The sequence below is a fragment of the Haemaphysalis longicornis genome, unplaced genomic scaffold, assembly GCF_048455015.1.
Source record: "Haemaphysalis longicornis isolate Haplotype H1 unplaced genomic scaffold, Haemaphysalis longicornis Haplotype H1 scaffold_1, whole genome shotgun sequence".
In the NCBI taxonomy this organism is placed as follows: domain Eukaryota; kingdom Metazoa; phylum Arthropoda; class Arachnida; order Ixodida; family Ixodidae; genus Haemaphysalis; species Haemaphysalis longicornis.
The window spans coordinates 265,660,741-265,688,076 of NW_027526203.1; the positions used below are offsets into that span (position 1 = coordinate 265,660,741).

The 27,336-nt window shown below is 48.6% G+C and overlaps 1 protein-coding gene across 1 annotated transcript; it reads right to left on the reverse strand.

Annotated features, from left to right (window-relative positions):
* Positions 1-23,539: 23,539 nt before the first annotated feature.
* On the reverse strand, positions 23,540-26,811 carry LOC144169563 (uncharacterized). The gene is made up of 2 exons (XM_077698797.1): positions 26,484-26,811; positions 23,540-23,780 (listed from the first exon to the last, which is right to left on the reverse strand). The coding sequence occupies exons 1-2, from the start codon at positions 26,670-26,672 to the stop codon at positions 23,619-23,621; spliced, it is 351 nt and encodes a 116-aa protein (XP_077554923.1). The 5' UTR covers positions 26,673-26,811; the 3' UTR covers positions 23,540-23,618.
* Between the last annotated feature and the right edge of the window lie 525 nt (positions 26,812-27,336).

A 27,336-nucleotide genomic window follows, 5' to 3' on the forward strand; every position in this document is an offset into this window, starting at 1 on the left:
AACAAAGCAGAGCAGGGCAATGAAAAGTTATCGCCCATGTTCCCACGGCTCGACCACGGCCTCTGTTACGCGCGCACCAAAGTCCTGAAATATAAACGTATAGGTTTCAAACACGTTGCTTGTGCTCGCACGATTCCCCTCGAGCAGGGGAAGAAAACAACTGTGAGAGGCCGTACGCTTTCAGGGTCAGCCTGAGTGAATGGTTACACTATTTACTACAGCTTCGAACCAGTTCACGCGCCGCTCTTTACAATCCTTTTCTTATTTTCAGTGCTCCGTCGGGAGGACGCCAAAAAACGAATATTCAGAAACAACGAAGTACAGCCACAACTGCTATACAGCGCCAACTGTCGGGCGTTCGACGATAGGCAGTGAAGCCTACATCTTCTCGCCCGTATGTAGCAAGTGTAGATTCGTATATCGCCGTGTTTACGCGCGTTATAAACGGGATGGCCGAGAAGGCTCAAAGTGTCGCGTCCGCTTCTCTATACAGCCGGGGGAAATTGCCGCAATAAAATGCAGTGGCCGGTTGAAACGCCCATCCACACCCGCCGTCCTCCCTTCCTGCGCGTATGGACTGTCGAGAACCCGCCGACCTCGGCGACGCATATGCATATTGTGAGGTGCGAGTATACGCACCGCGCAGGGGGGCAGAGTAGCGCTGCTGAGATAACGGCCACACGCTCGGAAACGACCTCTCAATAAATCGGAAGCGCTCAGTCATAAAGGTTTTGTGTGTCAATGTAGTCTCCGTTAGAGTACAGCATACCGTCCTCCCCCGAACGAACACATATATAAATACGGGCAGGAGGAGGGCTTGTTCGGCTCCGTGTAGTCCCGACAGGCCAGATGTAGGGGTCTGAACCAGTTAGCGCGCACAGTTGGTCGCATTCACCCGCGAGCGCTAGCGGACGAATGGGAGGAAAGACGTGTACCGGATTCCACTTTCCAACGTGCTTCCATATATGTGCTGCGCGGTGATCGAGACGCACGGGGGCATGCACGTGCCTTACCGCTCAATCCAAAACCCGCCGCTGTCGTTGATTAAGATGGGACATCGTCCATCCAAAATTGTTTCTCTTTCGCGGCTCGCCCTTCCGGCATGGCGATGTGCCGGGAATGCCCGATTTAGAATGGGCGGCTGTGATACTTCGAATCCCACCTTTTGCACGCGAACGTTACGGATATTGTGCACGCCTTTACCGACGCTCGTAATGTTTGTTTGGTCATAACAGAAAAGTTGTAGCGTAAGAAACTAATCACGTCCCGGAAACAAGCGCGCTTTTCTCTCATTTGCGTGCTTTCGTGGCAGCCGATTTTATGCGAAGTAATATATAAAGAAGCGCAGCGCTAGCGCCACTTCCAGCCTGAAGATGCTCTTCGGGGTAGCGAGCGTTTGAAGGAGAGGCAGAAAAGGAGGAACCATTTGCTAAACGAATTTTTCAGGCGGCCTTTCAGATTAAAACCTCGATTGTACGTGTCTTAGTGCCCTAGCAGTCTGCATTATAAGAAGACGTGAGCATATAGTGGACCCAGATCTATAGGTCAAAATTTGACCTTTCAAGCTGTAATGACAGCGTCGATGCAATATATTTTCTCGTACTTGATGCTTGTGCCGGCCACTTTTTACAGGCAAGCACAGGAGTCAGTCTACTTTCTGAGTGGTACGTTTACAACCTTTTTGCTAATAATTATGTTATTTTGTGAATTCTTCTGTAAAATTAATTTGGTATTTTGTTATTAAAAACGAATTCCGCCCCCTTCGCTCTGCTAGAACGTAAACGAAAGGGTCATTGGTGCAAATCAAGGGCTAGACAAATTTTTCAGACGCTAATTGCCCACAATCCCACGCTCACTGTACCAGCAAAGGCACGCTCTGACGAGCAGGCCGCCTCAGTAAAAAGTACGCCATGGAAGAAAGCGAATAAAAAATCCTACCACGGCTGGAGCAAGTGGTCAGGTGCCTCTCCATATCACCCTTCGAGGCAGAGTGCGCTGGTCGAAAGCCTTTTTCTCGCTTGGCTTTTCTTTCTTTAGCAATGAAGACGATTAACTGTTTTTGAAAATGTTCGAATTTGAGCCGACGTGTTTGAGCCGGCGTGGCCTTAGTTATGCGCAAAATACGACGTGAATTACATTATCAAGGTACCTAAGGCAGACGTTATTTTTTTCAACCATCGATCCTCTTTTTTTCCTTGTTCCTCCATTTTTGACGGAACACCCTGACCATAGCATGGCGCTGATGCAGCTACAAAAGTGAGTTGCATTGGCAGGAACCACGGATAGGGAGACTACGAATAAGTAAAAAGTAACAATGGGACGCGCTCTTTGCTCATCCCAAAGTGACCCAACATGCGATATAGAATTCGCGGGCTGTATTGCGAGCGTTTACAGCCCTTCCATGCTGAGCATGCTCCCTGAAACTGACGAGGGCCAGGCAAGGAGGCGGCGAAGGATTCCTCTCACGCAACCCCAGGAGCTACCGCGCTGTATCGTCACCTTCAAAGCACCGGCGCGTGTCCCTTTCACTAGTTCTTGTCTATCGCTTGCGGGACGCCGTTGACGGTGCGTTTGATGAGCTGGTCGTTGAGGTACTCCTCGACCACTTCCCTGCCACCGTCCACGGTGACCCGCTTCTCTTGCTTCACGATCTCTGCTCCTGGCGCCACCGGGCCAGCGGATATGGGCAGGGGGCCTCCATGCGCGACGACCATCATGCCGCCGCCTGTCGGTGCCATTGACTGCTGGGCCTGAGTGAACCAAAGAAACAGGGCTTCAACTCACGCAGAGCCTTCGCTGCACTCAAGTATTTGGAAAGAAGAAAAACAAATTACGAGCCATCCCACTTTGCGAAGATGAACGAGCAGCGGAGCTATTTACTGTAGTATGTAGCGACTGCATTCTCGTTCATTCTGTTTAGTTCATTGGCATATTTAGGGCACATTAGCCAGACGCTCGCATTTAGGTTTGTTTTGCTTCGAATTTTGCGGTGCACCGCTTTGTTGTGTTACAAAAAAGGTTGTCGTTGAATTCGAGGCTCCCTACATCCTACTCTCTACTCTGCTAACGGCGAAAGCTGCATACCAAAGACTCTCCTCCTCTCTGATTTTTTGTTCCGCGGTTTTGTAGCATGAGCTACACTGGCCGAGGTTGAGCAGTTTCGCCTGGCTCCTGGAGAGCCGTGCTGCGCTTGCACGAGGAGCAGTGACGTCACACGGCGCACAGAACGTTGCTCGCTGCCCGGCGTCTCTCTCACAGCCCACGCGCCCAGCGTCTTCGCCGACCTCCGTTCCGCATGTGGCGGCCCGGTCCACTTGATGATCATACGAGGGGTGGCCGGGTGTAGAACCGAAAGCTCATGCGTCGCAGCAATATAGCGGGGCGTTTGCCAGTGTGGTATAGTCATGGAGAAGGGGAGCGAAACGGCGCACAGCTGGCGCGCTTGAGCCGCCGCCTCCGCGACTGGACTGGACTCGACTAGACTGGATTGGATTGGATTGGATTGGATTGTAAACCGTTTTAGCAGCAGTCAGCATGATAGTCAGCTAATCCTACACAACCAGGAAACCTAAGAATAACCAGCTCAACCTTAGCTCACGCTACGTATATCCTGGCATAGCCGAGCTAAGCCACTACTAATTTTTTTTTTTGTCCTGTGGTTGTTCTTCTGCGGTAGTTACACCCCAGTTGTCAAAGAACATCCCGAGAAACTCAGCGTTCACCGCCACACATTTTTATCACGGCACATGATGTATGTATGTCTGACTACAAAGCAAAGATTCTTTCCATCCTTCCGTATGTACCTACGTTACGACGCGTCGCCATCACACCTTCCGCGCCTCCTCATGAGAGAGACAGCGTCGGATAACGGATGTCACTGATCATGTCACTGATCAATCCTTTTGGGCAGCAGACCCATGGGCCATCCAGCGGCTTAATAAGGAAACTAATGACGTGAAGGAAGGAGTTAGAAGAATGCGTTAATCAATAATAATCGTATTCGAGGTTCTTATCAATACCATCGCAAGCGAATTTAAACGTCTTTTTTTTTTTGTCCAGTAATTCTAAAAACGCCCGTGGACGCGCTGGACCGCCACGCAGTTCGATGGCCAATAACGACGATCAAGAAGGAAAGACAGCCCAATTACGAGGCGCAGCTAGTGATTTGGAGTGAAAAAGTCGCCCCATACGTTGTGACATTACGTAATGCAAGTACGATGCTTAGATTGTGGGATGTCACAGAGGAGAACCATCATTTTTTGCACTTACGGTATATATTTCACGTTATTAGACGAATTTGCTCGTTGGGACACACAGATCGGTCATTCAGGTTGGGGCAAGGCAGAGTCAGGAAAAATATTTAGAGTGAATGCGAACCGCACGTTGCTTCCGCACTGCGACCAAAAGAATTTCGGGCGTATCTCTAAAAAGGCGAGACTCTTACGGCATACTGTATGCTTTTAATTAAGTGTGCGCCTTATAATTAGGAACCCGTAGTTGCGTGATTCACTTTTACACCACGTGCATTCAACGGAAGTTATGGCCTTTTACGCAGCCATGCGCTTTCCAGTCAACCGAGGGTATTGGAAAGCGTGTCTCAGCCCGAAAAGTAGTGGGAAACGAACGTCGTTTCTCGCTGCGGTTCAATGTATTTCTAATCTGCTCAGCTTAATGACGTTCTGCGTCGTCCTATGCCATTTTCAGCGGCCCGACTGTACGTAATTATTTCTAATGTAGGGGCCTTACGACCAGTTTGGCGAATCTTCGCGCAATCCTGTGCATACGCATTCTGGCAAGCACGCGGCGAGAAAAAAGAAAGTGTACAGTCGTTTCCCAGGGGTTATTCGAGGCGCATTTAACTCCAAACAGCTCAATAAAACACTGCGGAGTTATGATACTGGGCACAGCAGCAGAACGAGACTCAATTTCTTTTAAGGTATTCGCAATAAACGAACAGTTACAACGTTTTCCCTTAAGTCACGCGCTCTGTGTGGATACCCAACCAAGCAGAAATCGGTTTTAAAAAATCAAGGAAAAAAAAAACACGGTAAGAAAGAGGCGCCAGAGTACTTGGGTGTTCGCCGAGCTTCGCTCCCCATATAAGAATGAAATGGGAGGTTAACGCGTCCTTGACCCGTGCGGACTATTAAGCGCACTGTGTATATGGAGGGTTTGCTGCAAAATGTAGGCCGTGTCGAGTTCTTTCAGCATTTCGTATAGACCATTGCAGTTTCGTTTTCATCTCCTCCAGAGGTACAGATATCACGGCCACGACTCGAACCGGTCCCTTTGTTTTCAGAAACGCAGCTTCCTTAGCCTTTGGCCTTCTATGCTAGCCTGAAAAAAATGGGTATATTATACCTGTTATACCCGGGTTCATCCGCGCTTTTGAGAAAAAAAAAACAAAACAAAAAAAGCACTGGACCTATATAGGAAGATCGCATTATCTAGTCGAGAACACATGCATGCAGTAAATCTGTTGGTTCAAGACGGAGGTTATTCATTTACCGGAGTGAAGAATGAAATTGTCAAGAATTACAACGATTATTTTTAACACTTGTAAAAGCAACCCTTAGAGGCCTAAAGAAATAAGATATCTTTACTTGCCAAAAAAGGTATTGCAAGGCATTGCAAAAAATGCGTTTGAGTTTCATCGTTATTCATTTCTCCTCGTTATAATGAAATTAAACAAACCTGAAATGTATTCTTAGACGACAGTTTCTAGACGGGGGAAATTTCTAAATATCGTCAAGTTTGTATTTAGAGCTGGCTTCGCCCAGATTTTCTTTAGAGAAAAAATAATGTAATAATTTTAGAAGCCTAGGCTGCATTGTGGGAGCACTGCGACATCTCGGCCACGTGCTGTTAATTTAGCCTTGTGGAGGCTGGAGTTCCCGAAAATTCGTGTAACTGTTGTTTAGATATCCGTATGAAAAGTTTTCCCATTAGGAGAGTTGCGGCTCAACGTCTCCAAACATGTAACAATGTAAAATTGTAATGCGACTCGATTGGATCAGTGCAACGATAACAATAAAAGAAAACGCAATAACGCAGCAATAACGCATGCCGGGTGCATTGCGTTTCGGTAACCTATTGGCCTCAGAGATACCATACAATTCTTTAGAACAGTTTTAAGCTCTAGACGTTCGTTTTGTCAGATTATGAGCCGAAGCTTCACAAGTCCTGAAATGCATTTTTAGACATTTGCGTTAGTTACCTGTTTATGCGCCAACATGACGTGCCTAATCATGGGGTAATTGTGAAAGCAGCTTTCAGGCAGTTGTTACTCGGTTCTTTCCAAAGCCGGGCATGCTGCTCTTCAGCCAACTGAGCAACAAGGAAAGCGAGAAAACGAGAAGGTAGGAAAGGCATTGCCTATTTATCAATCTTACATGGCTGCTGTTTCCTGGCCGAATAAAGCAAATGCGTCAAATACGAAACTTACCAGAATACGAGCAGTGCAACGAAATCTAAAACAGCTCGTACGGTTAGCTCAAACAGCGATTAGCTCCGAACGACAACTGCCTCGTCAGGGGCGACGGCTCACCTGATAGCCGTAGTTAGCGTAGGGATTTCCTCCATATACGTTGTAGGTGTACGGATTGCCGGGGCCGTGAATTTTGCACGGATGGTTTTGGGTGCTCGTCGCGTTGTAGCTAGTAGTGGGGTTCTGGTTGTAGGCGGGGTAGTAGACGGCGTAAGGGCTGTAAAGGGCGTAGGCGCTGTTGCTGCCGGAGGGCGCAGCACCCTGGATGTTCGGCACGGTGTATTCGGTGTGCGCCTTCGGGATGGTCGCATTGATGGGCACTCCGCCTTGCGGCGGCACCCCGGTCCGGGCGGCGTTCACCTCTACGCGGGGCCAACCCACCGGGCCGGCCATGGCCGCGTGCGACGAGGACTGGGACCGGCCACCGCCGCTGCCGGCCCACATGCTTTCTCACAGGCTCCCAGGCGCACTCCAACAGCAGCCCCTCACGGAGAAATTTCTGGTGACGAGAAAAGATACGAGAAATGATGGGGACTCCGCAAGCATGGACGTACCTCTGCTTTTGACGGCCGCTAGGGTTCCGATCGAGTCTGCACTGCACATTAAACTAACCGTGCTCTAAATGCTTTTCGTGGGTCTGCTTCATCACAGTGCACATGAATAATAAATTATGCGACCAAGAGAACAGACCCGACGAATAGCGAGGCGCGTCATGACTGCGAATTTTGGTGTTCGCTGCGGTGTGCATAAATATTAAGGAAAATCACCGTTCTTGCATCAAAGAATGCCCCTGCAGAGAAAACGTGTTTAGTCACATGTTTACGCAGGGTCCCCTTGATGTCATTGATGGTCGTTTAGGTGCACTGTGGCGATGCAGATTCACGGGTGTGTTTTACAGTGCACCGTATAAGTCGGGCTGAACGGAAGCCTAACTATCGTGAAGATTGAGACTCGCAGTAGTTGCGAGATGGGGGGACTTCTTCAGAAGCAATCACATTCGAACAAGCTATATATATATATATATATATATATATATATATATATATATATATATATATATATATATATATATATATATATATATATATATATATATATATATATATATATATATATATATCTATATATATATATATAAGACAGAAATAAAGTTTGGCAGTCAGGAAAATCTCGGAAAGCAAAGGGGAGGATATGGAAGGTCATTGAAACAGATAAAGAATTTGGAAAGAAAGAAAGAAAGTGATGAAAAAATGCCCGCCAGGTGGGATCCGAACCCACGACCTCCAGAATACCGGTCTGGTGCGATAACCACTACGCTACCGTCGGGGCTATTTTTTCCCTTCACTTTCTGGGGTATTTATGTCAATGTAATTTTTTTTTCTGTGCTTGGGGGTGTTAGCCAGCGCCACTCCGACTTCTCGGGGTGAAGGGGACCTTGTTTTTAACCCTCGGGCCGTGACTCGAGTGTCTACGACATGTCGAGAGTGGTCGACAAGCGTTGAACCCTCTTAAGCTTCCTATGGCACCAAGACTGCCAGAACAGAGGCCCTCGCTATGCATGTAGCGAATCAGAATATGAAAATGAGGGGCTCGTTGAAAATAAGACAGAAATAAAGTTTGGCAGTCAGAAAAACCTCGGAAAGCAAAGGGGAGGATATGGTAGGTCATTGAAACAGATAAAGAATTTGGAATGAAAGAAAGTGAAGAAAAAAATGCCCGCCAGGTGGGATCCGAACCCACGACCTCCAGAATACCGGTCTGGTGCGATAACCACTACGCTACCGGCGGGGCTATTTTTTCCCTTCACTTTCTGGGGTATTTATGTCAATGTAATTTTTTTTTCCTGTGCTTGGGGGTGTTAGCCAGCGCCACTCCGACTTCTCGGGGTGAAGGGGACCTTGTTTTTAACCCTCGGGCCGTGACTCGAGTGTCTACGACATGTCGAGAGTGGTCGACAAGCGTTGAACCCTCTTAAGCTTCCTATGGCACCAAGACTGCCAGAACAGAGGCCCTCGCTATGCATGTAGCGAATCAGAATATGAAAATGAGGGGCTCGTTGAAAATAAGACAGAAATAAAGTTTGGCAGTCAGAAAAACCTCGGAAAGCAAAGGGGAGGATATGGTAGGTCATTGAAACAGATAAAGAATTTGGAATGAAAGAAAGTGAAGAAAAAAATGCCCGCCAGGTGGGATCCGAACCCACGACCTCCAGAATACCGGTCTGGTGCGATAACCACTACGCTACCGGCGGGGCTATTTTTTCCCTTCACTTTCTGGGGTATTTATGTCAATGTAATTTTTTTTTCCTGTGCTTGGGGGTGGTAGCCAGCGCCACTCCGACTTCTCGGGGTGAAGGGGACCTTGTTTTTAACCCTCGGGCCGTGACTCGAGTGTCTACGACATGTCGAGAGTGGTCGACCAGCGTTGAACCCTCTTAAGCTTCCTATGGCACCAAGACTGCCAGAACAGAGGCCCTCGCTATGCATGTAGCGAATCAGAATAAGAAAATGAGGGGCTCGTTGAAAATAAGACAGAAATAAAGTTTGGCAGTCAGAAAAACCTCGGAAAGCAAAGGGGAGGATATGGTAGGTCATTGAAACAGATAAAGAATTTGGAATGAAAGAAAGTGAAGAAAAAAATGCCCGCCAGGTGGGATCCGAACCCACGACCTCCAGAATACCGGTCTGGTGCGATAACCACTACGCTACCGGCGGGGCTATTTTTTCCCTTCACTTTCTGGGGTATTTATGTCAATGTAATTTTTTTTTCCTGTGCTTGGGGGTGTTAGCCAGCGCCACTCCGACTTCTCGGGGTGAAGGGGACCTTGTTTTTAACCCTCGGGCCGTGACTCGAGTGTCTACGACATGTCGAGAGTGGTCGACAAGCGTTGAACCCTCTTAAGCTTCCTATGGCACCAAGACTGCCAGAACAGAGGCCCTCGCTATGCATGTAGCGAATCAGAATATGAAAATGAGGGGCTCGTTGAAAATAAGACAGAAATAAAGTTTGGCAGTCAGAAAAACCTCGGAAAGCAAAGGGGAGGATATGGTAGGTCATTGAAACAGATAAAGAATTTGGAATGAAAGAAAGTGAAGAAAAAAATGCCCGCCAGGTGGGATCCGAACCCACGACCTCCAGAATACCGGTCTGGTGCGATAACCACTACGCTACCGGCGGGGCTATTTTTTCCCTTCACTTTCTGGGGTATTTATGTCAATGTAATTTTTTTTTCCTGTGCTTGGGGGTGGTAGCCAGCGCCACTCCGACTTCTCGGGGTGAAGGGGACCTTGTTTTTAACCCTCGGGCCGTGACTCGAGTGTCTACGACATGTCGAGAGTGGTCGACAAGCGTTGAACCCTCTTAAGCTTCCTATGGCACCAAGACTGCCAGAACAGAGGCCCTCGCTATGCATGTAGCGAATCAGAATATGAAAATGAGGGGCTCGTTGAAAATAAGACAGAAATAAAGTTTGGCAGTCAGAAAAACCTCGGAAAGCAAAGGGGAGGATATGGTAGGTCATTGAAACAGATAAAGAATTTGGAATGAAAGAAAGTGAAGAAAAAAATGCCCGCCAGGTGGGATCCGAACCCACGACCTCCAGAATACCGGTCTGGTGCGATAACCACTACGCTACCGGCGGGGCTATTTTTTCCCTTCACTTTCTGGGGTATTTATGTCAATGTAATTTTTTTTTCCTGTGCTTGGGGGTGTTAGCCAGCGCCACTCCGACTTCTCGGGGTGAAGGGGACCTTGTTTTTAACCCTCGGGCCGTGACTCGAGTGTCTACGACATGTCGAGAGTGGTCGACAAGCGTTGAACCCTCTTAAGCTTCCTATGGCACCAAGACTGCCAGAACAGAGGCCCTCGCTATGCATGTAGCGAATCAGAATATGAAAATGAGGGGCTCGTTGAAAATAAGACAGAAATAAAGTTTGGCAGTCAGAAAAACCTCGGAAAGCAAAGGGGAGGATATGGTAGGTCATTGAAACAGATAAAGAATTTGGAATGAAAGAAAGTGAAGAAAAAAATGCCCGCCAGGTGGGATCCGAACCCACGACCTCCAGAATACCGGTCTGGTGCGATAACCACTACGCTACCGGCGGGGCTATTTTTTCCCTTCACTTTCTGGGGTATTTATGTCAATGTAATTTTTTTTTCCTGTGCTTGGGGGTGGTAGCCAGCGCCACTCCGACTTCTCGGGGTGAAGGGGACCTTGTTTTTAACCCTCGGGCCGTGACTCGAGTGTCTACGACATGTCGAGAGTGGTCGACAAGCGTTGAACCCTCTTAAGCTTCCTATGGCACCAAGACTGCCAGAACAGAGGCCCTCGCTATGCATGTAGCGAATCAGAATATGAAAATGAGGGGCTCGTTGAAAATAAGACAGAAATAAAGTTTGGCAGTCAGAAAAACCTCGGAAAGCAAAGGGGAGGATATGGTAGGTCATTGAAACAGATAAAGAATTTGGAATGAAAGAAAGTGAAGAAAAAAATGCCCGCCAGGTGGGATCCGAACCCACGACCTCCAGAATACCGGTCTGGTGCGATAACCACTACGCTACCGGCGGGGCTATTTTTTCCCTTCACTTTCTGGGGTATTTATGTCAATGTAATTTTTTTTTCCTGTGCTTGGGGGTGGTAGCCAGCGCCACTCCGACTTCTCGGGGTGAAGGGGACCTTGTTTTTAACCCTCGGGCCGTGACTCGAGTGTCTACGACATGTCGAGAGTGGTCGACAAGCGTTGAACCCTCTTAAGCTTCCTATGGCACCAAGACTGCCAGAACAGAGGCCCTCGCTATGCATGTAGCGAATCAGAATATGAAAATGAGGGGCTCGTTGAAAATAAGACAGAAATAAAGTTTGGCAGTCAGAAAAACCTCGGAAAGCAAAGGGGAGGATATGGTAGGTCATTGAAACAGATAAAGAATTTGGAATGAAAGAAAGTGAAGAAAAAAATGCCCGCCAGGTGGGATCCGAACCCACGACCTCCAGAATACCGGTCTGGTGCGATAACCACTACGCTACCGGCGGGGCTATTTTTTCCCTTCACTTTCTGGGGTATTTATGTCAATGTAATTTTTTTTTCCTGTGCTTGGGGGTGTTAGCCAGCGCCACTCCGACTTCTCGGGGTGAAGGGGACCTTGTTTTTAACCCTCGGGCCGTGACTCGAGTGTCTACGACATGTCGAGAGTGGTCGACCAGCGTTTGCTTTCCGAGGTTTTCCTGACTGCCAAACTTTATTTCTGTCTTATTTTCAACGAGCCCCTCATTTTCCTATATATATATATATATATATATATATATATATATATATATATATATATATATATATATATATATATATATATATATATATATATATATATATATATATATATAGAGAGAGAGAGAGAGAGAGAGAGAGAGAAAGCCGGGGGGTACAGGGTGGTCATCTACTGCATTCCTGCGCATGCTAATCAACTGCCCTAATCGACTGAGCCCACTTTCAGTGAAAGTTTAATCTGAATGCAACCATTTATGCAGTCACCTTGCCACGGCGTTCATGTTCACTTGCCAAGTTTTTCAGCACAGGTGCATTCACTGGAGCAGTCCCATCGGCAAGCGCAGAAGCCAATGCCTTTGTTTTATAACTATGTAGGAGGTGTAGGGCGAAGGAAGCAGCATCGTCCTCCCGTCTAATCGCATCCCCAAAACTCACTATTTTGCCTCGGAAACGCCCACTGATGCTTCGCGGCAATCTCCATGAATTCGGCTGCACTTAGGTACTGCAACGAAAGAGGACATCTGTTTTTTTTGTGCTTTGTTTGCACACTGGAATACAGTATACTCTTCAGGGTGCGCATCCTCCCAGCAAACGTAAATGACAAACTAATGCAGCCAACAATGCGCGCCCGGCGAAAACCCAGGAAAGGCCTCAGATTTAAGTAAAAATGTCATTTGAACTTCAGAGTGCGATGGGTTGAATGACACTGCGTAAATACGCATGCCCCCTTTTTTAAGCACCATCGCGTGCTAGCGCTCGTCAGTTTCGAAAAATGGTCAGTTGGCAGCGATGATTAGCCATCCGAGAGCAATGCGACAAACTTGGAGAAGTTTTCTTTCTGGTATGTCAGCATTTTTGGTTCCCTGCACTTTTTTAAAAACAAAAACACGTGCTGAATTCTGCTATCTTGGCGTCAGCTTTAAGGCGACCTGATACCATGTAAATAATTTCGCTCACTATTGATATATATTGCGATTACGTTCCTCTTAATATAATAAATTAAAGGAGCCATTTTAGGTACCCAAGCTCTGATTTATATTCCATATTACATTGTAGTGTTATGCAGATTATAATATTCTCAAGTTAGTTTATTTTTCTTCTGCCGGGGAGACCACAACACAGTAGCTAAAATTTAAATAAGCTTTGATTTGATTTACTTTGGCTCGCCTTGATTCGGGAATTTACAGCTGACAACACAAATGTTTCCGCCGTGGTGGAGGATTTCACGCCATTGAAGGGGCCGTGAAGACAAAATGCAAGTTTTGTTCTTTCTAGATATTGCCTCGTTAGAATAACACTGGTACCATTTTGAACGCAAATAAGCTATATAATTAGGAAAAAGCAGAATGGCCATGCGACCCACTAGATCATTCCCGACACTAGAACCTATGACGTGTAATGGGAAGCTGTGTGATTGGCTGAGGCCAGCAAAAGCAAACGCAAGTTATAGGCAGGGCTTATACGCTTGCAGAACGAGCTATTGGTGCTTAAATTTAAGGTATATCGTTTTTATAGCAGTTAGAATAGTGCTATATACAATGGAATTTACGCACACACGTATACATAGAAACACAAGTGCGTACTGCGCACACTATGCCGTTTATAGCTACAGAACCGTTTGCCGCGTTGAGCTTACACTGGCCAACTGGCATAAGCAACATTGTCTCCCGTGCCTTTCTTGGTCAAGCATATCCAATGTTTCGTGAAACGATTACTATCAACTGTAATAAATATTGGCCCGGTACAAATTCGGTCAAAATCAAAAACGAGTGCGGACAGCGGTCCTGAGCAGTATCGCAGCACCATCTAGGAGGACTGAAGGTAAACAAGGGGTATCGCCGTTCACTGAAGCCCTAGTTAGCACATTAACGTTCGCTGTGCGATAAAAATTTTGGCTTAAATTGCTTAATTCATCAGTGATTAAAACATCGTTGTTGGCGGGCAAGCTCTGGGGGAACTATAAAACACCAAACGTTCTGAATAAAATAAACTTGTATTTTGTCGTTATGTCTCCTTTAAACTGCCTCAGCTGTTTGTTACTTGTGCATGGCATTTTCATCAAGGTGCGATGTTTTATGTTCTTTTCTTTCCCTTTTCAGAGCAATGTTTTCGGTTCTCTTTGGCGATCGCCTTCGTGATCATCCTGCACACGTACCTGCACGCACACAACCGATTCTACTGATATAACAAGCCTGCTTGTCTTCACACTTCTGTGCCTCTCTAAGGTTGTGCCGGCGGCTGGCAAAGTAGGCTATGTTGCCAGCACTGGGACACCATTGGTGGCCGCGACGATGTGACCATTCGGTCGGCCTATTTTTCGGAGCGCATATTTTGCCGACAACCGGAACTTTAGTCCGTAGGAATATTTTACTGGCAGTTGGTATTTTACGATCTTCCGGGCTGCTGTATTGTCTTCGGGCATGTTTTATCAGCATTTACGTTAAACCAAGACCTAACCCAGCCTAACCTAGCCTAACCTAACCTAACCTAACCTAACCTAGCCTAACCTAACCTAACCTAACCTAACCTAATCAAACCAAACATAGCCTAGCCTACCCCAACCCAACCCAACCCCACCCAACCGTAAAGGCGTCAGGTCCCCTGACGCAATGCCGCAACAAAACAGAATGCCGCAAGCTGAAACCAGTATTACCAAGTAACAAGTTTCCGAAGAAAAAAAAACCACGAATAAGATAAAAAAGTACAAGTAACGAAGTTGGCAAAAATAAAAACAAAAGTGCTGAAGCAGTTGGAATCGAGCCACCGCATCTCGGATTAGTAGACGGGGGCAAAACGATTGTGCCACGCTACCCCACCAGAGAAAGCTACGACACAATGCAGCAAGCCTGGTGCACCAATCAGAAGATAGCACAGGCAAAATATTCCTACGGAATAAAGTGCCGGCTGCCGGCAATATATCTACTTACCCACCTCTCGATTCATGATAGTGGTTCATGGTAGCGAAAATATAGTTTGCCATAAGTAGTCACCTCCTAGTAAAATATTACTCTGCGGCAACCTCAAATGTACGCTTCAGGACAGATCCCAGCTATCACGCACGAGCGCCAAAGCAACATTTACGACGCCACGCAACATGCGAAGCTCCGTTCATTGCCTTTGGGTTGCTGTGCAGTGATCGTTAACAGCAACTCGCTTGGTTTATTTATGCCGTTGAAAGGGGAGGCACGCGTAATTAAGGACGACAGATCTTACCGATTTTGGCCACTATGCCGGCATGCTTGCTTAGCCTATCCTCTTCCTTCTTCGCCTCGGTGGGCTCGGGCGTACGTTCTTCTTTCAACACGAAAAGTTTCGTAGACCCAAAATGAAAGTTTATTATGCCTCGCAAAACGTAAATGACAGCTCAACGATGAAAAAAACACTGTACGAAAATACGCTGTTAAATGAAACAGTTTCTTGATCGAGCGACATAGCACATGCACTGCGAGGAAGATGAAAACAAAAAATGCGGCTTACTAAAGCCAGCAAATGAACGAGTGTGGGTGCTACTGCCTATGATAGCCCTACAGGAGCTTGTCGATAGGGAAGACATCTAGGTAGATCATTCTGATCTGGCAAACCGTCTTCGGTCTGACTTTAACGATTTACGATTCCGGGCCTTTCGCCTCCCATCAAACTGACGCTCTAATTTATTTTTTGTTTTCTTTGTGTTTTTGTTTTCATTCAATCAGCAGTTTTTTTTCACTGTAAACCATTTACAATTTCATTTTTAAAACATATATGGCTAAATTCCTTGAACGAAAAACTCGCGCACACTAGCACCGCCTTAGGTAGGTATAGGTCACGATTTTTTTTGCGAGAAGTTGCCCTACGGCATCAGAAAAAAGTTTTCATATGTACAACACTACACCCGCAACGCGCAAAAATCCAAGAAGAGACCGGTGCTGGGGTCCCCCCCAATACAGCGCTTGAAATCTGGGGGTTTTCCAGGATGGAGCCCTGTGCCTCGGAGGTGTTGCGTTCTGGCGTTTCTAAGACCCGCGAGAGTCCACAGCAGGTGCTCAACGTCAGCTTCTGGTGCAGGAAGCACACAGAAGGGGCAGGTGTCCGCAAACGGCGCGTGATAACGGGAAGGTGAAGCGTGGGTAACTGCTGGGGATAACGCTACCCCAACCCGAAACCTCCGCAGCACGACCTCCTCCCAACGGGCGAGCCCACTGGGGAGGTCAGTTCCACGCGGTGGAAGTAAAGCACGCTTGGCCTGACGGAGGTTTTACTTTTCCACCGGCAGTTCTTCTATGGTGGATACTGAAAAAAGTGGTAGTGGCCGTGGGAGGTCTCCGTGGCCGGCGCGATCCGCCAATATTTGTTCAGGATGCATGTTCCGGGGAATCCACAAAACGCTGACAGGCATGGATAAGTGCCCCTAATCGCTTGAATGCGTGAGGCCAGGCTTGGACAATGCACAACGTGACACACATCCCGAAACGCTGCCATTGACTCAGTATAAAGTTCCAGCTTGTCCCGACTAGTCAATGTCGATGCAAACGCCTGCAGACCATCCCGAATGGCAGTAAGTTCTGCTAGCAGGCTTGGGAGTGCACAGAGTGTCTCGTATGCGCAGCTTTGGTTTAGGGTAAGGGTAAGACGAACACGTCAAGGCCGTGGTGACGAAGCAGTCATATGCCCCGGCGTCCACAAAAGCCAGGACAACCAGCGGTTGCGTCGCAGGCACCCAGTCAGGGACATGAGGACACGCCACGAATGTTCGATGCGTAGAAACGAGATTGTGGCCGAGAATGGATACCTTAATAATTAAATGCAGGGTGCCGGGCAGCTTTTCTGCAATTATTCTGTTTCCGATAAAAGAATGAGAAGGTGAGGGTAAAAGCTAATCACCATGATTATCATAAATTTAACATCCCCATATTGTCGAAGCAAATATTCCGCAAGACTTTTAGTTGACGCTAAGGGGAGCAAGGAGGTACTAACGCCAAGGAAAAAGAAGCTGTCGAAATGAAAATTTTAAAGCGGCCTGAAACGCTACCATGAGGCTAGAAAGGGAGGTACGCGGCTTTCTCAGAAAACTTTGAAGCTGGAAAAAGGAATTCGTCCAGGTCAGAATTTTGAGGTGAATGTCGTTTTCTGTGCAGAAAAAGTTACTTCCTTTGGGGGCTTTCCTTAAACTGGTCGACTGAAAAAAGGCGCCGGTTGGAAAAGAGGGAATTGGTTGATACAGAATGAGAAATACTTTACGTGTAGACGCTGATATGCACATACAGGAATGATCCGGCACAAATGAAAAACACAGTGACAAAAATTTCACCATCTTCCCGTGGGGGGAACCTGACCCACGCGGCGATTCTTGGTCGGCTTAATCAGACTGGCTGCGGAGAACGAGCCTGCAGCTACATCGCCGATTTTCTCACAGGTCGCCGAGCCATCCTCAAACTAGGGGATATCACCTCTTAACCAATCCAACTCAGCAGTAGCGGCACGCCCCAGTGATCTGTATTGTCTCCCCTCCTGTTTAACATCGCATTCATTGGCCTTCCCGCTGCCCTAGAGTAAATACCCAACCTTCGACATGCCTTTTATGCGGATGACATCACCCTGTGGACGGGCACCGATTCTCTTGGGGGCATTCAAGAAACTCTCCAACGTGCTGCGGACACAGTGAACGCGTATGCCCAAACCAATGACCTCCGCTGTTCTCCTCAAAAGTCCGAATTAATTATAGTTCGTAAGCACAGCCTCAACTCTGACCCTGACAAAATCTCAATTAACCTCGACGGACACACTATCCAACCGGCTAGAGCCCTGAAGATCCTGGATCTTACTATCCAAGCCAACACCAGAAACGACCAAACACTTTACAACCTCAGTAAAGCGACTGATCAGGTAATACATATGATTCGTCGCATCACCAACCGACACCAAGGCATGAAAGAAAAAGATACTCTTCGGCCCGTTCAGGCCTTTGTCATCTCCCGCCTCACTTACGTTGCGCCAAATATTGTCCCAACCCGAACCGACATCGACAAACTCGATCGCCTCATTCGCAAAGCAACAAAACACGCTTTGGGTCTCCCGATGAGCACGTCTACAGCCAAACTACTTAGCATGGGGCTCCACAATACCATAGAGGAGCTCATCGAAGGACACCTTTCCAGTCAACGCCTTCGACTTGCCCAAACCAAAGCAGGCCGCGTGGTCCTTCGAAATATTCAATGGTCATGCCCTGACCAGACTCACCTAGTCACCGTCCCCGACACTTGGCGCCAGCCCATTTTTGTGCGCCCCATTCCCAGAAATATGCCCCCGGACCTCCACCCTGGTCATAGTGAAGCCCAAAACAAAGCCCACGAAAAACATTACTGCAGCCGATCCGACGTAATGTGCACAGATGCGGCCAGTAAGTTACCCAGATAACCAAAGTATGGTGGCAGTGGTAACATCTAAGAACGCCCTCATCACCACCACTTCAATACAAACAACTTCCTCCCTGGACGCTGAATAATTAGCTATTGCGCTCGCGCTTACCCAAACCACCTCCAAGATTATATTGACGGATTCGCAAGCCGCCTGCCGCAGGCTCTTCTCGGGACGAGTGGCCCCCGCCACATGCCGACTTTCGAATGAACATCCGCCTGCCCATCGGGTGGACATTGTGTGGACTCCCGCCCACTCTGCACTGACGGGCAACAATTTTGCTCATCAACAGGCTCGAGACCTCACTCACCGAGCTGCTGAGACCGGGGCTGTTTCCGCACCTATCCTCACCTACCAAGAAATCACCCGATACTACTTTATAAGGCTCATTAAAGTTTCATACTACTACTACTACCGAACCATGAGACAGACCTTCCCCAGTCCTCACACATCTTTGACCAAAAGCCAAGAAATCACACTCAGAAAAATTCAAGGAGGTACGTTTCCTCACCCCATCTGTATGCGTTTACTCTTCCCTACACAGTACTCTGATAAGTGTAAATTCTGCCACGAACCAGGAACTCTGGCACACATATTATTCGACTGCACAAAAAACTGGGGCCTTCCGTCCCTGAACCCGTCCCCTTCCCCTGAGCAGTGGGAGATACTGCTGTCCAGCTGTCGACCTGAGGACCAGCTCCTTGTTACCAGGGCTACGGCAGCCCGGACAGCACGTGGGCTCCTGGACTGAGGAACCAGTCTCGTATTATTGCGTAATAAAGTTGTCTCTCTCTCTCTCTCTCTCTCTCTCTCTCTCTCTCTCTCTCTCTCTCTCTCTCTCTCTTTCTGAGGAGGATGCGAAGCAGCAGTGGGGGTTGGTTGGTGTGTAAGTAGAGTGAAAGAAAGTAGAGTGAGTAGATTTGGTCTGTGGTGTTAGAGTAAGGAGACGCGTGGGTAGGGTGAGGAGGAGAACGGAGGAGAGACGCGCATGCACAGTGGAGTAGCGCGCAGCGCGCGTGCACACCTGGTTTGTGCGGCTGTGAGGAGGAGGATGGAGGAGAGACGCGCATGCGCAGTGGAGGTGTGGATGGCGTAACAAGATAGGGAACGGGCTCGACCATAAGCATCCTACGGGAAGATGGTGTAATTTTATTGGAGTGGGGGTGTTGGAGTGGAGAGGAATTAACGAGAGAGAGAGAGACGTTGTACGTGGTATGAGTTTGTCTTTATTTAGGCATTATCATCATCATGGTCAACGTAGGTGACGTCGAGCTGTGGTTGGCGTTCCGCTTTGATTATGACCGCCTTATGGTCTGTGAAATGTAAATTCAAGGGCTGTTGTAGTGGATGAACCCTAAAGTTGCTGAAGATAAGGTCGATGCACGTTCACCGGATGGTTGTGGGGTGCTTGTAATCACGGCCCGCCGAGACTCGTCAAAGCACGCCGCTGCCGACGACGATGAAACGTCGAAGGGGCGTGAGGCGTGCTCGTCTGTCACCCGAGTAGGCCCTTCTTTTGGCTCTACCCACGGCACCCCCAGCTTCCGGGACGCTCTAGTCTCGTACCGGGACATTACCCAGCACTTCCGCCTCCTCCGCAGGATATATACACCCTTCCCTCACCCACAAAGCCACTCGCCACTGGCGGCTACTTCAAACCCACACAACCCCTGCCGAACTCTCCTACACCGCATCAACCCCAATCTCTACCCTTCGCCTCTTTGCCCTCAATGTCTCCAGCGGGATACCCGCTACCATTCCCTTTGCGAGTGTCCCCACGACCAGTTTCACCCTTTTCCTTCCCCCTTACACTGGGAGCAGGCCCTGGAGAGCTCCGACCCGGGAGTGCAGTTGGCACTAACCAACTGGGCCGCCCAGGTCGCGGAGAAGATCACATCCTCCGCCACCCCTCTCCCCTAGGCCCAGCTTGCAAATAAAGTGTTTCTCCTCCTCCTCCTCGCGCCGGCCCAGAAAGACACCGGTAACACTGTCGCTCCAAGAGCAATTAAAGGGTAAGACACCACCGGGCGTTCAGCAAACCGAGCATGCGCAGTGGTGGTGTGGACGGTGCAACAACAACAAGGGAGGGACATAGCCCCGACCATGAGATGCTTCGCATCTAAAATCTCATTCAACCAGCATGGTCACTTATGTACCCATACTCCTCCGAGCCGCTGAAGTCGCCATGAACAAGTACCTGGCTACCCCAAACCCAACGCAAACAAATGGGACTGCCACCACACCACGCTGCCCATACCACTTCTAAGGTTCAAAGGACTCTATTGGCTTAACTGCCATACAGCTGCGAGCCTGAGGCAACCAAAAGGCCCGTACAAACAAGTGCCAGCTGCCTCCACAACTGTAAGTTAGCAATTACATATAGCACATGTGATAATGAAACATGGAACATATATACAGGTGACTTGGGTTATAGGACATAAGATAATGATAAGATATACAAAGGTGAGAAAGAGAGAGAGGCGAAACTTTATTCTGCAGCTCAAGTCCGAGCCGCGGAGTTATCAGTCCTCGGAGGAAGGGGGTGTTCCACGGTCCTCCGACGGTGGCGGGCTTGGCGGAGGTGCACAAAGAGTTTCAATGTGGGCAGCCAAGAGGGACCACAGAGCTGCCCGTAGGTTTTAGGAGGAAGCGGCCCAGCTAGGCTACGAGTAGGGAATATCAGGGGGGAAGGGGTTTGTCGAAAGAAATGGGGAAGACGAGGACGCCCGTACACAGCGCCAATATGTTTGTTCATTGTCCGGATAGCCACCGCATACCTGACAGTGCGGACGGCCTGGTGACTTCTGTATTTAGTGAAGGAACAGATCACAGGGGAGGGTCAATGTCTGCGCCTGTCTAATACATGTAGCGTGTCTTCGTGACGTGAATTTAGATCGGGAGGGAAGTACCATTTTTGCTGTTCGGAGATGGCCGAGATGTTCACGGCGCCTTTTGTGATGCATTGCTCTATCCTCTTTTGGATTGCATTCCTCAGGCCACGGCTGAGGGCTGCCCGGGAAATGAGCGTCGCGGGACAGAGCGTAAGCTCGTTTATTACCCTCTATGCCTTGGTGGCCAGGGATCCATTCGAGGAAAACGTGTAGGTGGGGATGAGCGTGCATGTATGTTGTCAGGCTAGTGTGGACAAGGGATGGAATGTCATTCGAGGCGAAGCTTCGTAGTGCTCCCTGACTGTCCGTGCGGACTCTAATGTGGGCGGCCCGATGCTGGTGAAGTATAATGGCTTCTGCGATGGCTTGAGCCTCTGCAGCTGTGGGCGAGGGGACGTTGACGTGACGCCGTACGTCAGCTGTGCAGGGGCCAACCAATGCCGTAGTCGTTGTATGGTCCACAAGACGGGCGTCCGTGTAGTAGGTGTCATGGATTGGTTCGGGCAGGTGTTGAGCGCGAGATGCTCTACGCTCTTAATCTGTGGCCCGACTCATGTGTTTTGGTAGGGTAGCATAGTGATTCTTGGTATGCTCTCCCAGGGAGTAGGCGGGGGAGTGATGGGTGGGAGGTGGTCGGTGGGGTATCCGAGGGCGCGAAGAATTTCCCGCCCTTACATTGAAGTTGTTAGTCGGCCGTGCTGAGCTTCATGATAAACTGAGGCTTTTTCTTCAAGAGTGTCGCGGAGGGCAGCAGGAACTTGCACAGGAGTACCCGTCTGGAGAAGAGTCCGTGTCTGTCAAGTCGGGACCACCGCAAGGTCAGCCACCGCCTCTCGTAGGAAAGTTTGTTCGTCTTATCCATAATGTGAAGAGCCGTCTTCAATGCTCTCATTATATGGATTCCAGCTGCTTTTGGAGGTCAATCTGTTGGGGGCTCCAGATGGGGGCACAGTATTCTAGTGGCAGCACAAGGGTGTGGACAGCGTACAGAAGGCATGGCGCGGCATGGCCCATCATGTACGGGCTATGCCTGTTGGCCCACTAAAGCTGACCTACATAACACCATTTGGATCTACCTGAAATTTAAGTCGTTATCGCAATGTCTCAAAAAATCCCACGACCCCCATCGTCCCTGACTGCGTGGACGCTTGCATCCTTCACCTCACTGCGCAGTTTGGCTAGCACGAGTAGTTTAGAACAATGAACCTGCTCCCCTCATCCCAGCGTGATCCCCATACGCGTCCTCGTCATAGAAGACCCTCGACACGATCAAGACGCTCTTGATTCAAAGCCCAGTTGACGTCACACCATCCTTTATCCTCATTTAACCCACGTTCCCCACAAGCTTAAATGCGCGGTCATCATCACTGTCCACGTCATTTTTCCTCTACGCAGGACCTTCCAAGCTCAATGTGCGCTGTCTCGACGAAACCAACCAACGCTCGCCGTCAACACACGTTGTCTCCCCGCCTCTTGTCCTCCAGAATCACCTACGAGTGGTACTTGAGACGAAACTTCGGCGTTGTTCTGCCGATGGCGCACCCTCTAGGAAAGTAGTCTCCAGGAAGGTAAATCACTTCAAGGCGGAGCCAGACGACCAAAAACACACTGCATAACAATGTCTGAATGCAGAAGCCCCTCTAATTTCCTCGGCACAATTCAGAAAGCTATATTTTTTTTAAAACCAACTGTCGTAAAGCTCATATACTAATAAATACAAAGGTCACCTAATCCCTCCTTGTGATGTAGTGAATGCGGAAGCTTTAGTTTGCGACTGCTGAACAGATATGCCGGTATTGTGGGCGCCGCCATGGTACCTTGGACCTCTGGTTACTGCTGCGCCATTGGGTGAGGAAGGGACGTGAGCGCGAAGCTCGCCGTGACGCGTACTCTCATCCCGCTTCCTCGCATCGTCGTCATCCTTTCACCTTTGCATCTTTTGCATCATCCTTTCCCCTTGGCAGTATTTATAGGCTTAACGTCAGGTAGGCGTAACATTGAGCCCAACAACCTACCAAAAAATGTCAATTATTGTGCATTACTCTGCGGCTACCGGTTGACGGCGTTGTTAGGCCTAACATCAGGACGGCAGATACCCGCGTTTGAATCACCAGGCAGAAAAAAAAAACATTTAGCTGACACTCACTTTGCAGTAGCATGCTGAATACTCATGCACGCTTATAACGTTACCATTAACATGGTCCGAATTTAGTCAGAAGCATCCAGCCGTCGGGGTGTCAGGCATGCGTGCTCGTAACTCATTCCGGGGGCCCTCGGTTGGATCAGTGCCGCACAGACTCCAATTGACTTGATGTTACTTCCGGCAGAGAATTTTTATGTTATTTGCGTCGTCGATTTTGTTTGACATCTGCCACGACGATAACGCCGTATTTTCGACCTACGTAAAGTTTTCGCAATAAAATTTGACACTTACTCCCACTGATTGAACTGTAATTGACCAGCAGCTTTGAGATGCCATAAAATTGTGGGCCTAATTTATCGTTTATTTTTGCTCCACATCTTGTTTCCGAATTTGCACGCGGGTGAGGGTGTCCGATGCCCGGATTCCTCCGCAAATCAGGTGGTTCACTGGATGGGCTGCGAAACGCCGTTGACGGTGCGCTTCACGAGGACATCGTTGACGTACTCTTCGACAGTTTCAACGCCGTTCTCGAAGATCACTCGTTTTTCGACTTTGGGCTGCGGTCCTCCTTGCTGCGGTGGATTGTCTACGTTGATGTTCCTCGCCTGGAAAGACAGAGTACAGTTTCCAAACGGTTAACTAACAGTCCAAACACTCCGCAAATACGCTTCGCCAAGACTACTACGCGCTGAGACAGAATAGATGCGACCAGGTTCACAGTCCGCTCCGTCGCTTTGGTTCGTGAACCGGCTAACGAAAGCAAGCCTTCTGCATTACAGTAGGGACAAACGTTTACGTGCTGCAACTACCACACTCCTGGGAGGCCTTGCGCGCGCTCTTTTATCGTTAGGTATGCTTCACCCCCACAAAGAAGCACGACTGCACGCGGCGGGATGGTTTTTTGCATCAGTAAACGTGTCCTGCTTTGCGGACAATGCCCGTCATGTAAGCGCGGAGTAGGCTGCCCCGTTTCTCCCATTTTGTGTTTTCTTTCCCCATTTACTTAAAACCACCGTTCTCGCCCATTATTGGCTACTTCGTAAATTGACATCTTTTCAGAGGCCGTCTAAGATGGCCCGATGGCGCCGTTTTTTATAGTTCGATGCAGGTTCTCCCTTCACACGCTGCTAAGAGTGGTATGCAAGAACAATTTTCAGCGAGAGCGCCAGGCGCCTGCACCTAGTAAAATCGAATCTGCCGCGCGTGAAGCCTGTCAGTAAAGCTCACAGGGCAAAACTAATGCCACGCGACCAAGAAAGAGGGTTGCTAGGAAACGTCGTTCTGTCGGAGTGTGAATATATCAAGGTCACAGACGGGAAAAGTACCGCGCGAGCAAAACACCCAGGATAGTCGGTGCGGGGTGGTGTAGACGGGAGCGTTCGAACCTGGTCTTCTGGTCTTCTGGTTCCAACCTGGAGCGTTCGAACCAAGCGAAGGTCCCCAGCTCGAGCGCTATCACTGGTATTCACTTTAGTGCAAGGGCTCACTTGTAGAGTCTGTCAAACTTTTGTTGGCCAAGCCTCAAACGCGCAGGACGCAAAGCTTACGTCCCGAGCGAGGCTGAAACTTTATGCAGGGAAGCTAGAGAAAACACCTTTCTTTCTTGCTACCTTAAAACATTTTTGTCACATTGAAAGGTTAAGCTGATACTTTGAATTCTTTTTGGTTGAGAAGGCTTAGGATTGGCCTATAAAATTTTGACAAAGGGTGTACGTGTGAGCATGTATACGCTATAACCTTTCGAGATTCGCGTCATGGTTGTATGAAAGGTAAGAGAATAATTAGATAAACAGTGACAACCGAACTGGAAAAAATACGCTCACACGAAATACGGGTTCATTTAATCGAACAACCTTATAATTTTTCTATTTTCATAGCACCAGTCTATTTTCATAGCAACAGACAATATAGATGAAAAAGTCGTAAGGATCAACCACGGATATGCCCGACGCCGTGCTAATGGAGCATGGCACAGCGTTTTTCTCGGCCAAATCGGGTGAAGTTTTTACGCAATTGTTAAAGCATATTTTAGCGCTGTTTCATATTGAGGAGTACGTAATAGCTATTCGGAAAAAAATTCACAGCATATCCACGGGGTGAATGATGATGAGTGGGCGAAGCTCCTGAGGGGAAATCATCGGTAAAACCGTGACTCTTCAGTGAAAGTTCGCCCACTACATCTGTGTCCGAACGTAACGTCTAGAAAGTCTCGCTTAAACCGCGCGTCGGCACCTTGGGGCTGAGCTCGCCTGATGCGCTTTGCAGACGCCTCACGAGCTCTCACTGCATCGGGGTCTGCCTGCCGATACGCGCGCTTTCTCGCCGCTTCCCGTTCTCTGACGTTTTGGAGATCCTCTTCGCGCCGCAGCCGTGCCGCTTCGCGTACGGCAGGGTCCTCGCGCCGTTGCCGTGACGCTTGGGCCTCTCGTTCTCGAACGCTGGGGTCTTGGCGGCGTCGTCGCGCAGCCAGACGACACGCTTCGGCCTCCCGCTCTCGTACGGCAGGATCTTGGCGGCGGCGTCGCGCAGCTTCACGGAGCGCTTCTGCCTCGCGGGCTCGCACATCTGCAGCCTTATCCATCGGGCGACTCCGAACGCGCGCCAACAGCGAACGGATTTTATTACAACGCTCCCCGCCATCTAGTAAACAGTCCAAGAACTAAACTAGAGGTAGCCACGCCATCTAGTAAACAATCCAAGAACTAAACTAGAGGTGGCTACATACATACGTCGAGGATGGACAGACCCACGCCCTAAGGAGCTTCGCCCCTAAAAAGGCTTGCGTTCACTTTGATCACGATAGCCTACACGCTGTTAGATTTTCGTAGTGTAGTGCAGTAGTTTAAATACATCCATTATGCGCTCGAGGTCGTTTGTGTCCTTTATATCATACCACGTAACATGTACTAACATGGGAACTTTCAGTTCTTTGTCTTCCACCTCGATTACGATTTGTATTTTGCCTATCCATGATCACAAATATTTTTCTTGCCGATGCAGTGTTATGGGTCATTCTTTACGCTGCCGCCAGCGAAAGCTGAGCATTAAAGGCCAACCCATTGTCCCTGGCAATAAGCGGAGGGATCGGTGTCATGTGGAGGAACCCCCCCCCCCCCGCGACCCCCCCCCCCCCCCCCAACTGACGTTAGCTGTCCAACTAACGTCCTTTGCAGCTCCGACCTCATACCCATGAGCGAAGGGGTGTCACCTTCCTCCTCTGTCCTACCTGATACTCCCCCTGCGGACTCTTGTGGACGCTATACTGTCTCGTTGCCGCTTAACATAGACGTGAAGAGGCATTCACACACCTGACCCTGCTCGTCCACGATCTGGCAGTTGGTGCCTTCCCTCGAAATGGTGGCCCGGATGTTGTAGTTTCCGGCGCCGTACACGGTCAGGTTGCCGGACTGCTGGTCCTCACCCTGCTGCACCGTGCTCACCTCGATGCGTGAGTTGGAGCCACCAGGCCCGCTCATCGATGTCTGGGAGCCAGACATTGCCGCCGCTGTTTCGCCGGCGCGACGGCTGCTTCAAGTAGGGCTGAAAAACACCAAGGAACAACGCCGTGAGTGCGAAATGTTGGCTTGATACATTTAGCACTGCACTGTTTACACATGCTTAGTTCCTGGCAGATTCCAGTCGCATGGCAGAAGTGAGAAGTACATCTAATTTACTCCCGGTAGTCACCACTTGTTTCATGAGTAGTATAACTGAACAAGAATGAAATATAAGCTAGGCTGGTGCAAGTTCACTTACCCCTGTGCAACCTATCCTAAACAGCCACATTGTAAAAATTTTCCCGAGAATTCAGCCAGTTACTTTGCCATAAAATTTGTCGAACCGTGTTGTTGCGTTGACGGTTATGTCTGTTTTAACCATCGTTATTTTACTTCCTCGTTCAGTTTAAGAACCCTGCTCATTGTACTTCTACCTTTACTGCAGTATCATAGGCCGCATTTATATGGCTAGAAGGAGAGTTGAAGTAAAAGTTAGAATCATTATTATTATTATTATTATTATTATTATTATTATTATTATTATTATTATTATTTATTATATAAGATTTCTGTAACTATTTTTACTTTATTGTTTATGTCATACATATAGTTTGTGTATGTTGTCTTGTCTTAATTGTAGTGTTTTTTTTTTGTATGGTGTACC

Coding starts and splice junctions, on each gene's coding strand:
- LOC144169563 (XM_077698797.1), bottom strand. CDS start 26,672: ATGTCTGGCTCCCAGACATCGATGAGCGGGCCTGGTGGCTCCAACTCA. Junction 23,781..26,483: donor TCGTGGACGAGCAGGGTCAG/GTGTGTGAATGC, acceptor CTGTCTTTCCAG/GCGAGGAACATCAACGTAGA.